We start from the raw sequence: 12,893 nt of genomic DNA, 5'->3' as shown, positions 1-12,893 counted from the left end.
CTCTGGCCAGATCTGTCGTTATCTCAACCCTTCTGCCCCACGTTGGGCGCCAAAATGGACTGTCGTGGTTTCAGCCCGGCCGGTAACAAAGGACCACGCAGCCGCTCGCTCACTCCTCCGCCCCCCTCCGGTGGGATGGGGAGGAGACGGAGGAGAGAAAAGGAAAAGAAACTGGAACCTCGAGGGTTGAGATAAAGGCAGTTTACTGGGACAAACACAAAAGAGATTACAACAACAACAACGGCACTAATGAAAAAAAAGTATACAAAAAGAGTGATGCACAGTGCAACTGCTCACCACCCGGGACCCGACGCTCCGCCACTTCCCCCACCGAAAAAACAGAGAGCACCCCCCGGCCCGCTCCCCATTTATATACTGGGCAGGATGTCACATGGTATGGAATAGCTCCTTGGCTAGTTCAGGTCAGCTGCCCCGGCTGCCCCCACCTCCCAGGTTCCTGTAAAAATTAACTCTATCCCAGCTGAACCCAGGACAGGGACACATGAAAGAAACTAAAATACTGCTGGAACATCATTTTTAGAAAGAAGTAAACATAAATAAGTTGGGTGGTTTTAGGCTAATTATTAAAGGAATATCTGAAGGGTGGCTATTAATAGCCACAATCTAGCTGCTTAAAAACCCAACTTAAAGTATGCTTCTGTATAATTAAAGAGAAACTTCCAAAAATTCAGAGTCTTGACATAAAACTGGAAGATATGTAATATCATTATATGTGGTTAATAAAGGTTTTGAGTGATGCTGTGGTGCAAGCTTGTAAATCAGAAAGATAAATATGCGTTTTTGTGTGTTTAGTTTCAAATAGGGATTGTCTGGATTAAAACATAGTTGTGTTCTTAAAACCAAATATCTGAGATTTATGGTTGCAGTGATCTCCAGCTTCCAAAAGTGGAGATCTGGACAGTATCTCAAGAGACCATTTAATCTTGATGCAGTAACAGAAAATCAGGTTTCTCTGGTCCCTCCCTGGCAGATGTTTAGTTTTAAAATTCTCCACTGAATGCAATTCAATAACCTCCCTGGATGTTTAATTTGCCTGTTCAAGTTTTTGACAATATATCCTGCATCTTCCATATATCCAGAATAAGCTGATATCTTTTATTTTTCCCAAAGTAGACACCCTAAACTACTGTTTGATACCCTCTTTGTAAAAATATCTTACATGCTTCTTTTTAGATCTAAACAAACATCGTTCTTTTTAGCCTGGCATTGCAGACTGTTTCATTCTTGCTGATTTTTATTAAAATCTTGGTTTCTGTTCTTTATAGACACCATCTAAATTGGACATAGTATTCCAGCTATGACCTGTTAGGTATTCACAAAGATCTCTCTAGCAATTTCCTGTTAATACAGCTTAGAATGAAACTCTTGCTTTGTCAAAAGACTTGGCTTTTATTGATTCATTTGGTTTGTAGTCTACTGCTAGAATTACTAGATGGTTTTTCTGCCATTCTGAACTATGTAGTCATTCATTATATCTTTTATATTTGTCATCTGTTTTCTCATCCTGACTATACTACTTTGCATTTCTTTTTAATTTCATCTCATTGACTTTGTACACATTTCCAGTTTGAGATCATCTTGCCAGTATTGAAGCTGTCTAACCATTGCAACTCATTTCAGTGTCATCTACAGACCCTATGAAAATGTATTATACTCTATTGTTTGTAGTAAGGATTATTAGAACTACAGAACAGAACTGAACATGGGATATATTTCAATAGGACACTTAAAGCTTTTCCAGGACACCTTTCTGACTACTGTGAAGCTTTAATAAAAATAAGATCTTTCACCTGCTGCTTCTCTTGTATATGTGGAACTGTTCTGATGTGTTAGTTTTTCTGTCAATTGCCTGTTATCTTTTAAACTGATGCTTATAAAGTGCTAACTTGTAAAACTATTTAAATTGCCAGATTTAATCATTATTTTCATAAATAGCTTTGAAACGGTAGTAATTCTTCTTTTCCAAAAGAAAGAGAGAATTTTCTTGTTTTGTTTTTATTCAAACATACTGACTTGGGCTAGTTAAATCTGTATGTTTTAGTTTGGTGCTCTTGTTTTTCTAACCAGAAAAAATGGTATTTGTACATGGTTTATATAACTATTTATACTGGTAAACAGCAGTTACTCACATTCTTAAATTTTAATGTTACTGTGAATGATTTTTTTTTTCTCTCTCCTCTGCTCTCTTGGGGGAAGAACTCAATTTCAGACATTATTAAATAACAAACTTTGCATTTATTATTGCATATTAAGGGATTTATTGGTACATACATATTTTGCCTAATATGTGTATTTCTATTGGGTTTGTGTGGCACGGTTTTGGTAGCGGGGGGGTTACAGGGGTGGCTTCTGTGAAAAGCTGCTAGAAGCTTCCCCCATGTCCAATAAGAGCCAATACCAGCCGGCTCCAAGACAGACACGCCACTGGCCAAGGCCGAGCCAATCAGCGACAGTGGTAGTGCCTCTGTGATAACATATTTAAGAAGGAAAAAAAAGAAGTTGCTGGGGCACAGAAACTGCAGCCGGAGAGAGGAGTGAGAACATGTAAGAGAAACAACCCTGCAGACACCAAGGTCAGTGAAGAAGGAGGGGGAGGAGATGCTCCAGGCGCCGGAGCGAAGATTCCCCTGCAGCCCCTGGTGAAGACCATGGTGAGGCAGGCTGTCCCCCTGCAGTCCATGGAGGTCCACGGTGGAGCAGATATCCACCTGCAGCCCGTGGAGGACCCCACGCCGGAGCAGGTGGATGCCCAAAGGAGGCTGTGACCCCATGGGAATCCCATGCTGGAGCAGGTGGATGCCCAAAGGAGGCTGTGACCCCATGGGAATCCCATGCTGGAGCAGGTGGATGCCCAAAGGAGGCTGTGACCCCATGGGAACCCCATGCTGGAGCAGGCTGCTGGCAGGACCTGCGGATCTGTGGAGAGAGGAGCCCATGTTGGAGCAGGTTTTCTGGTAGGACTTGTGACCCCGTGGGGGACCCATGCTGGAGCAGTGTGCTCCTGAAGGACTGTACCCTGTGGAAGGGACTCATGCTGGAGCAGTTCGTGAAGAACTGCAGCCCGTGGGAAGGACCCATGTTGGAGAAGACTGTGAAGAACTATCTCCCGTGGGAGGGACCCCATGCTGGAGCAGGGGAAGAGTGTGAGGAGTCCTGCTCCTGAAGAGGATGGAGCGGCAGAGACAATATGTGATGAACTGACTGTAACCCCCATTCCCCATCCCCCTGCGCCAGTTGGGGGGCAGGATAGGTAGAGAATTTGGGAGTGAAGCTGTCCCCGGGAAGAATGGAGGGGTGGTGGAAGATGTTTTGAGATTTGGTTTTATTTCTCATTACCCTACTCTGGTTTGATTGGCAATAAATTAATTTTCCCTATGTCGAGTCTGTTTTGCCCGTGACAGTAATTGGTTGAGTGATCTCTCCCTCTCCTTATCTTGACCCACGAGCTCTTTGTTATATTTTCTCTCCCCTGTCCAACTGAGGAGGGGGAATGATAGAGAGGCTTTGGTGGGCACCTGGCATCCAGCCAGGGTCAACCCACCACAGTGTTTTAACTTAGTGAATGGAACATAGTGTTGCTGGTCAGCATGTTCTTCAGAACTGTAAAACTCATAGATGTTGTCTTGAGCCTATTTTTATCCATCAATATATGGAAGAAGAAAACCAGTTTTCCTGCTTTTTCACTTTCTAATTGATTTCTCAATTTCATGTGGCCTAATTGTTTAACTGCAGTATTCTGAATAAATTGACTTGAAGCAGTAAAATTGACTGTCATCAGAGAGCAATTTAAAACTGTAGTATACTTTGTTTTGGGGAGGAAGCGAGGGACCTGGCCAGGTTAGTGGACTATCTTCCTTAAAAAATTAGGTATTAAGCATTTTATTAATACTACAGTTTTAGTCAATTAAGGTTAATTTAGGTTATAGATAACTTAAGACTTAACGTAGCTTCGTAATTAAAATCCTAAATAGTTTTTTTAACAACTAGGTATTTTTTAAACTTGCATATTCTTAGAGAATATTCCTCACTCCTTAAAATTTTACTTGGTTCTGATAACAGGTAGATTTTTCTGGTTTTTATTGTTGGATGTTTATGGTATATGAATTAAGCCAAAATACTGACTTTGTTTTATTCTGTCCTAGGTGATTTGCAAGTCAGATGCTCCTACAGGGGATGTTCTACTTGATGAAGCTCTGAAACACATAAAAGAGACCCAACCTCCTGAAACAGTACAAAATTGGATTGAACTGCTTAGTGGTAAGCCTTGAACATAATGTTTTGGGGTTTTTTCCCCCCAATAAAGCTAATTATCTGGCATCACTAGAGATTATACTGTAAGAGTTTTGGGGAGATAGTGTCGTGGTTTAACCCCAGCCAGCAACTAAGCACCACACAGCTGCTCACTCACTCCCCCCATCCAGTGGGATGGGGGAGAAAATCAGGAAAAGAAGTAAAACTCGTGGGTTGAGATAAGAATGGTTTAATAGAACAGAAAAGAAGAAACTAATAATGAGAATGATAACACTAATAAAATGACAACAGTAGTAATAAAGGATTGGAATGTACAAATGATGTGCAGTGCAATTGCTCACCACCTGCTGACCAACACCCAGCTAGTCCCCAAGCAGCGATTCCCCGCTCCCACTTCCCAGTTCCTATACTAGATGGGACGTCACATGGTATGGAATACCCTGTTGGCCAGTTTGGGTCAGGTGCCCTGGCTGTGTCCTGTGCCAACTTCTTGTGCCCCTCCAGCTTTCTCGCTGGCTGGAGATGAGAAGCTGAAAAATGCTTGACTTAGTCTAAACACTACTTAGCACCAACTGAAAACATCAGTGTTATCAACATTCTTCGCATACTGAACTCAAAACATAGCACTGTACCAGCTACTAGGAAGACAGTTAACTCTATCCCAGCTGAAACCAGGACAGATAGTGTGCAAAAAAGTTAATTAGTCTGTCCTCTAGAGTAGTCTCTTGTTGATTGTAGCTTTTAATCAAATATAAGTAACTGTTGCTTTTGACTTAACTTGGTACAGAAAGGATCTAGATGGAAGTGTCAGAGGACATCTCTACTCTGTGGAAGAGGTGTCTTCCACTGACTGAAGTAAATCAGGACTGCACCCTGGAAATGTAACTGCCTTTCCCTGTAACTGGAAATGAGGGTTAGTGGAAGTTTGGAGTATAGCCATATGGATTCAGTATTCAGATCTTTTGATAAAGAAAGGAAATAAGGAGCCCACTGTTCAGATGTAAAGATTGAGGGTGATTTGGCCGTTAATCATAAAGAAGCAATAAAGAGTCAGTTCTATTTTTCCATTAACTGGAGAAATGTAACAAATATTTTCAAATATTAGATACTTTAGTTGTTCAAAACAAAGTCTTCAAGATGAGTGCTTTGCACACAGCTCTTCCTGTAAAGCTAATAAATTGTTGCCAAAAAAATGAAATGTCAATTAGATTTCATCTTTACAATTGCAGTTAACACTTTCCATATACCTTGCCAACGTTTGTATTCTCAGGCTGCATAAATTAAACTGAAATTAACAATGACCATCTTTTAACATGTAGTGCTTTTATTGTGGGTTTTTTTGTTGTTTGGGGTTTTTTTTATTTTTTTCTGTAGCCAGAATTCATCACTAAGGTTTTTCTGTTTTTACAAAACGCGCAAAATGCAGCTTCCCTGGAGTAGATCAGAGCTGTACTTAGTTGTGCAAACAGTGCAGGAAAAAACCCCACTGTTTTGTCAACAAGATGACTTTGGGAGGTAGGGGGTAATGACACTTGAAGTTGTCTGTCTAAATCTATTTGTTACTTGTAACAACAGATAAGTAAGAGTTTCAAAAATGAGCAAAACCTCTCCAGCTTTCTCTGCCTTCTTGTTTTCATTATGTTCTTCCCATTTGTCCTGTACCACCTGAAGCAGCTTTCCTTGCATACTTGCATACAGTTCATACTTGGTGCCCTTGCCATCCCTCCCCTCTTGCTCCTTGACTGTCAGGCAGAGGGGGGAGAAAGGAGAACAAAGCAGCTCTTGTCAGTAGGGGGCATGGCTGCTGCATAGCCTGCATTTAGTTCTTGCTCAGCCCTCCTTCACTTTTACAGCCTGCAAAACCAATTAATTTTTCTTGTCCCAAATACATAGTTTGTGCTAACATTTCACCTTCTCTCACAGTGCGGAGCACATCAAGTGCTGATTCAAAAAGGTCAACTAATGAATGAACAATGTTGTAGGTTTTCCTTGAGCTAAGCTAAGGTTTTCTGACCCTGCTAAGCTTTGGCTCTGGGAAGATAGTTATTGTCAGTGCTGTGGCTGAGACTTAGATCAATCATTTTTACTTACACATGGGTATTTAATTGCTAGTTCTTGGATAGCATTAGAATTCTTTGTGTTTCCCATGGTTTAGAGAACTGCCCTTTGAAGAAAAATATTTTGGTGTTTTGTTTTGCGTTTTTGATAAACTCTTTCAGAATTTTGCTTTAGGGCCTGATCCTGGAAAATAGCTACTCTATCCATAATTATCAGTGATGTGAAGAATGCTGCTTGAAGTTAGTGTTCAAAGCCATCATGGAAATATTTATATGGACATTTAAGGCAATGTTTTCCAGGCTGATCTTGTTTATAAGATAGCCTCTAAGGGAAGCAAGTATAGGGAATACAGAAGTTTGGATCAAAATGTCAGGTCTTCCTGTAGATGTAACAAACATCTGTGTGTTTGAAGCAAGTGCCTGTGTAATTGAGGAGATTGGTCACAAGGTGTCACCACAGTACTGATTTTTATTATCATATAGCCACATCCACATAGAAACATCTAAGAAATTACCTTTGCCCTGTGAAACACTGTAAGGAGATGACTTTTTTTTTTTTGCTTCATTCATGGTCAAGCTGGGGAATCACATTCAACAAGAATGTGATTCCTACAGGGACTTGTGGAGTTCAGGCCTGGGTGGGTTCTCTACCTTTCACTGTGCAGTTGGTATCACCTCATTTGTTTACTTGTCTGTTACTTGGATACAGTATACATCACCTTCCGTCACAATAGGAGAAACCTTAAAGCAATCTGTGTATTATTATTATTATTCGTTAACCAATGATTTCTTAAAAAGCTTTCTGATATAGAAATTCTCACATCATTTATGGGAAAACCCCATCTATGTAAGAAATACTTTATGCTGTTTCTTCCCTCGTCTCTTAAAATGCATAGGCTCTTTTATATCAGGAGGGGATTTTAATACTTACAATAAATAGTTAGGTAGGCTGGACCTAAAATTTTAGCTTAAGTAAGCTCTTAAGCAAAGATAGATTTCTCAGTGCTTAGCAACTTTAGCTTTCTCAGTAGCTGTTGATGCTGATTTTGTGCTTTTAAAATTCCCTCCTCTAAGTGCACACACTCTGAAGTGCCCAGTTCTCCTGCCTTAACAAAAATCATTAGAAATAGTTTTTATAGAAACATCAAAGCCCCTGACCAACATGTGTCCGTGTGAATCATAGAATGAATCATAGAATGGTTTGGGTTGGAAGGGACTGTAAAGATCATCTAGTTCCAACCCCTCTGCCGTGGACAGGGACACCTTCCACTAGACCAGGTTGCTCAAAGCCCCATCCAACCTGGCCTTGAACACTTCCAGGGATGGGGCATCCACAACTTCTCTGGGCAACCTGTTCCAGTGCCTTACCACCCCCACAGTAAAGAACTTCTTCCTTACATCTAATCTAAATCTACCCTCTTTCAGTTTAAAAGTTACTCCTCGTCCTATCACTACACTCCCTGATAAAGAGTCCTTCCCCACCTTTCCTGTAGGCTCCCTTTAAGTACTGGAAGGCTGCTCTAATAAGGTCTCCCTGGAGCCTTCTCTTCTCCAGGCTGAACAACCCCAACTCTTTCAACCTGTCTTCATACCGGAGGTGCTCCAGCCCCCTGATCATCTTTGTGGCCCTCCTCTGGACCTGCTCAAGCAGGTCCATGTCTTTCTTATGCTGGGGGCCCCAGAGCTGAATGCAGTGTGTAATGTGCACACCCACACTCACACAGTGCATGTCAGTTTCACCTGGTGGAGGCAGGAAGGGAGAGAAGAATGTAAACCTGAAGAAACAGAGAAATGAGAAGGACTTATAGGGTAGGTGTGCATTAGCTTGTCTCTGTGGCAGAAAGAATGGCAATGACACTTCTTCCAGCTTCTGAATTGATAAAAGGCTGGAAGTAGACAAATGGACAAGATTGGAGAAGATGCTTATTTGTGTTTTTATTAACTCTCTTCATAACTCTCTGTGGTGTTTTGTTTGGTGTTTTGATTTGGGTTTTTTTTGGGGGGGGTAGTTTTTTGTTGGATTTTTTTTTCTTTCTCTTTTTCTTCAGTATAAGAGTGCTTATTTGTCATATCCCTAATCAAGACATGGCTTAGCTAGCATTGAGTCCAAACTTTAAATGTACACTGAAACTCCTCAAAGAGGCTCTTGTGGTCTCTGTCTCTATGCGTATATCTGGGTAGATCAGAGATCAGAGAAATGCTGACATGAGCACAATATCTTAGTGTAACAGTCAGCTATATGAATTTGACAGCTTTGCAGTGGGGGCAGGGGGGAGAATCACTGTAATAGTACAGCTTAAACTTTGCCTGACTCTTGGCTTTTTTGCTTGTTTTTTTTAGGTGAAACATGGAACCCATTGAAGTTGCACTACCAATTGCGAAATGTCCGTGAACGGTTAGCTAAAAATCTAGTGGAAAAAGGTGTACTGACAACAGAGAAACAGAACTTCCTTCTTTTTGACATGACTACGCACCCTCTCACCAACAACAATATCAAACAGCGTCTCATCAAGAAGGTTCAAGAAGCAGTTCTTGACAAATGGGTTAATGACCCTCACCGCATGGACAAGCGCTTGCTAGCACTTGTTTATTTAGCCCATGCTTCAGATGTTCTGGAGAACGCTTTTGCCCCCCTTTTGGATGAGCAGTATGATTTAGCCACAAAGAGAGTGCGGCAGCTTCTGGATTTAGACCCTGAGGTTGAATGTATGAAAGCCAACACAAATGAGGTTCTGTGGGCTGTTGTAGCAGCTTTCACAAAATAACTGCATTCAGACTGAAGTGTTCTCTCTTCTTTCATGTAAACCAGTTGTTTCTCTTCTACTGACTATTCATGTTTTCTGTAATTTGTACCTTCTTACATGATGAATCAGCTCTTGTTTAATGGGAATTATAAGTGGTGTATTCCCTCCTTCTCTGTGTATCTGTATACAGGATTCTGCTGGTAAAAGAGACGTTCCTGTTTAAAAACAACAGAAAAGGGTTTTACTGCCATATTGGCATTCCATTTCCTATTCAGTTTGAGTTATCTGAAATACTGTCACGACCCAGATTGGGGGGTCGTTTGTGGAGTAACTTCTCCTTCCCTGCAGACATGGCCATTGTTTGATCTTTGTATCAGAACAGGGAGCTGTGCACCCTCCAGCACGCCCTCCCCCTCCTGTTGCTGATGGGCTTTTCACCTTGGTTCCTTGCTGTGCAGGGTTTGTCTTTAAGCAGTACTTGCCCCACCACAATGTTTGAGACATTAACTCTTTCAGTCTCTCACAAATACTTTACTTAATTTATTTTTCATCTTACTGTTATTGAAGTGGTTTAACATGGAAATTACCTCAAGGAGGAAATGTACATGCAGTTGGATCACTAGTCTCAGCTGACACAGATGTGTGCATGCATCAATACTTCTGCAGTAGAATTCATAACAGATCAAAAAAGGGCCTTTTAAAATCACCAAAGCTCCATGTTGAAGTGTCTGTCAGGACATTTTATACATAGACATTGTTTTAATTATATCTAAGAAAATTACTTTAAAAGCAGAAATGCTATTAAGCAGGTTTGTCAATAGTTTCTGTAAAATGCCCCATAAATTTTACTTTTCATGCAAGTCTCTTGTGTACTTGTGTTTTCATTAGAACAATAGCTCAGTCGTAAGGCTAGTGTAGGAAGATCCAATTGTTTCATAAACCAGTTTTGGGATGGGATACATTCTATTATATTGTATATGTAGTTCAAATTGTATATTAGCAACTGTCCCATCTTAGTATTTTGCAAGATCTACTTAGTTGTACACCTGGTGCCCCTTATTTGCTATCAGCCATTGCCATTTGATGGAAAGAAAGGCCTCCTATAAAGAGTATGTATGTGAAAGCTGTTTCCAGTGTCTACAGAGTTTGCCATCCAGGTATTCTTAGTCTATGCGTTGCCTTTGATAATTAGTGTATAGAAAGAGACCACTTGCTAGCATCGTTTGTACTTTTTTTTTCTTCTTTTTTTTCCCCCCTCCTGTATGGAAGAGTCTTGTGACCAGTACAATTCTTGAGTGCAGTTTTTAATTTTGTTTGTACACAAATTAATGTTTGTCTCTTAAACCTCATAATCTATTTTACACTTTAAAAACAAAAAGTCAGTCCTAGCAAGTGTTGCATGTAAATGGTTAGCAAGTAATGACTGCAGTTCAGATGATTAAAATTTCTGTAATGGGATGGTCTGCTATATTTTAATTTTTTATATACAATTATGCTGATTAGCACACTATTATAAAAATATATAAAACTGTGGCTTTTTAAAATTTATTGCCTCTTTGCCATTACTTGTTATCTCCCATTGGTTTCACAGTGTAAATATTATGCATTGACTAAATTAAGCATTGATTTATATTTTTTTTCCTTTTAACAATGAAGACTTATAGTGGGGCTTACAGGTGTTTAGAAAGTTTTTTTGGTTAATATTCAGAGCAAGAATACTAGATGGTATATAACTGTAGAGTTGAAATTTAAGGGATCCCTTAATCTGTATACTAGCTTTTTACCTACAGTAAATAAACTATGATCTTAAAAGTGCCTGAAACAGAGTAAGCATGTAATGGTTTTTTTGTTGCTAATTAGAAAGGGTTTATTGCTTAACTGAAAGCTTTAGTTAATATCCTTCTTAGTAGAAAGGGAGAGTTTATATTAAGTAGATCAAACTGACCTAATCAGCTGTGTCACTCAGATCTGCAGGATTCATGGCTAAGACAGACTGAGTTAGCTTATGAGTGTGCAGCTGTGCCTGCCATGCGTAGACCTCTTCTACTATCTTGAGCACAACTCTACAGCCTCATCTGTGACTGGACTTCCAATTTTGCACTTAATTTTAAATCATTTAGATGCTTAAGTAGTTGACTTTAAAATACAACTTAAATTCATCATACCTATATAATATTTTTTTAATAAATATTTTTAAAATATGGTCCTTAACATTTAGTGGCACACTGTTCTTTTAGTTCTTAAATGATGTTTCTTTAGAAAAATTAAATAAAAAGTATATTGTAAGGTATTTCAAACTTTGGTTTACAAATAAAAAGATAAACTATGTTCTCCCAGTTGTAAGATGCTGTGTTTAAAACTTTTGAGGAGCTTGGGCATGAACATTGGACATTTAAACAGTTTCAAAACATGATTGTTTTAAGTGGAGGAAAAATTAAAGTTTCTGTGTTGCTCTTATATTTGACAGCTTACAGAACACTTTCTGTACTTGATAGTACATGCTAACTTGCTGCTTTCATTGTCTCTCCTGTGATCTGTTTTCTCATTTTCTGTTGCTCTTTGAGAGGAGAGAAAAGTAATTAGGTGGAAAAGTCAGAAAAAATAGTGGAGTATTCAGGAGCAAGTTGAGTGCACAAAACTTTTTAAATGGCTTTGAAAGTCTAAGCTACTTGAAACATGCTTCAGACTGAAAGTATCTTTCATAGTCCCTTTTCTGTCCTCTCATCTTCATTCTGTCATTATTTTTCATGTTCCTGCTGGTTTCATGTTACATTGTGGAGGATATTGGGTTTTTGTCACCCCTACAGCCAACATGGGTTAAAAAAAAAAGTCACCCTTCTTTAATCCCTTCCAGAGAGAGGGTTTGTTGGTTTTGGTTTTGTTGTGGGTTATTTTTCATGTAGAAGGTAACTGCCTACAGTATTTATCAGCTTTATTTTGCTTAAAGATAGAACCTCTGTCTGTGATGGGGAAAGTTTGTATTGGGTGTATCAAAGAACTTTGATGTAAGTAACAAAGGGCTTGCGAAGAGTGACAGTATCTTTTGCTAGACCACCTGGCATAAGCCTGGATGTGCAGGGGAAATAGATGAGTTTGTGGAGTCTTGAGTCCTATGTTGTGCTTTAAAAACCCCAAAGCCTCATGAGTGCTACCAGACCTTATATCTAACAATGAAAGTAAGTTTGGTAGGTTAACAGGGACTGATTTAGCAAACATCCTTGCCTTTGTTGCCATTCCAGGTTTGTCCTGGTTTCAGCTGGGATAGAGTTAATTGTCTTTCTAGTAGCTGGTACACTGCTATGTTTTTGAGTTAGGTATGAGAAGAATGTTGATAACACTGATGTTTTCAGTTGTTGCTAAGTAATGTTTAGTCTCAAGTCAAGGATTTTTCAGCTTCTCATGCCCAGCCAGCAAGAAGGCTGGAGGGGCACAAGAAGTTGGGAGGGGACACAGCCAGGACAGCTGACCCAAACTGGCCAAAGGGGTATTCCAGACCATGTGATGTCATGCCTAGTATATAAACTGGGGGGAGTGGGGGTGGGGGGATCGCCACTCAGGGACTAACTGGGTGTCAATCAGCAGGTGGTGAGCAATTGCATTGTGCATCACTTGCATATTCCAATGCTTTTATTATTACTATTGTCATTTTATTAGTGTTATCATTATCGTTAGTTTCTTCTTTTCTGTCCTATTAAACCGTTCTTATCTCAACCCACGAGTTTTACTTCTTTTCCCGATTTTCTCCCCCATCCCACTGGGTGTGGGGGGAAGTGAGTGAGCGGCTGTGTGGTGCTTAGTTGCTGGCTGGGGTTAAACCACA

The 12,893-nt window shown here is 40.0% G+C and overlaps 1 protein-coding gene across 1 annotated transcript in view; it reads left to right on the top strand.

Moving 5' to 3' along the window:
* LOC126035362 (Golgi phosphoprotein 3) overlaps window positions 1-12,568 on the top strand; it is a 100,282-nt gene extending 87,714 nt beyond the window's left edge. The window contains exons 4-5 of the mRNA XM_049793899.1: window positions 4,164-4,278; window positions 8,670-12,568. Coding sequence (XP_049649856.1) covers window positions 4,164-4,278; window positions 8,670-9,094 — 540 coding nt within the window. The 3' untranslated portion in view covers window positions 9,095-12,568. The remainder of the gene's footprint in view (window positions 1-4,163; window positions 4,279-8,669) is intronic.
* Window positions 12,569-12,893: the final 325 nt, after the last annotated feature.

The sequence above is a fragment of the Accipiter gentilis genome, chromosome W (genome assembly GCF_929443795.1).
Source record: "Accipiter gentilis chromosome W, bAccGen1.1, whole genome shotgun sequence".
NCBI lineage: Eukaryota > Metazoa > Chordata > Aves > Accipitriformes > Accipitridae > Astur > Astur gentilis.
Note: the sequence above shows the minus strand (reverse complement) of the source record. Positions and strands in the feature narration are given on the sequence as shown.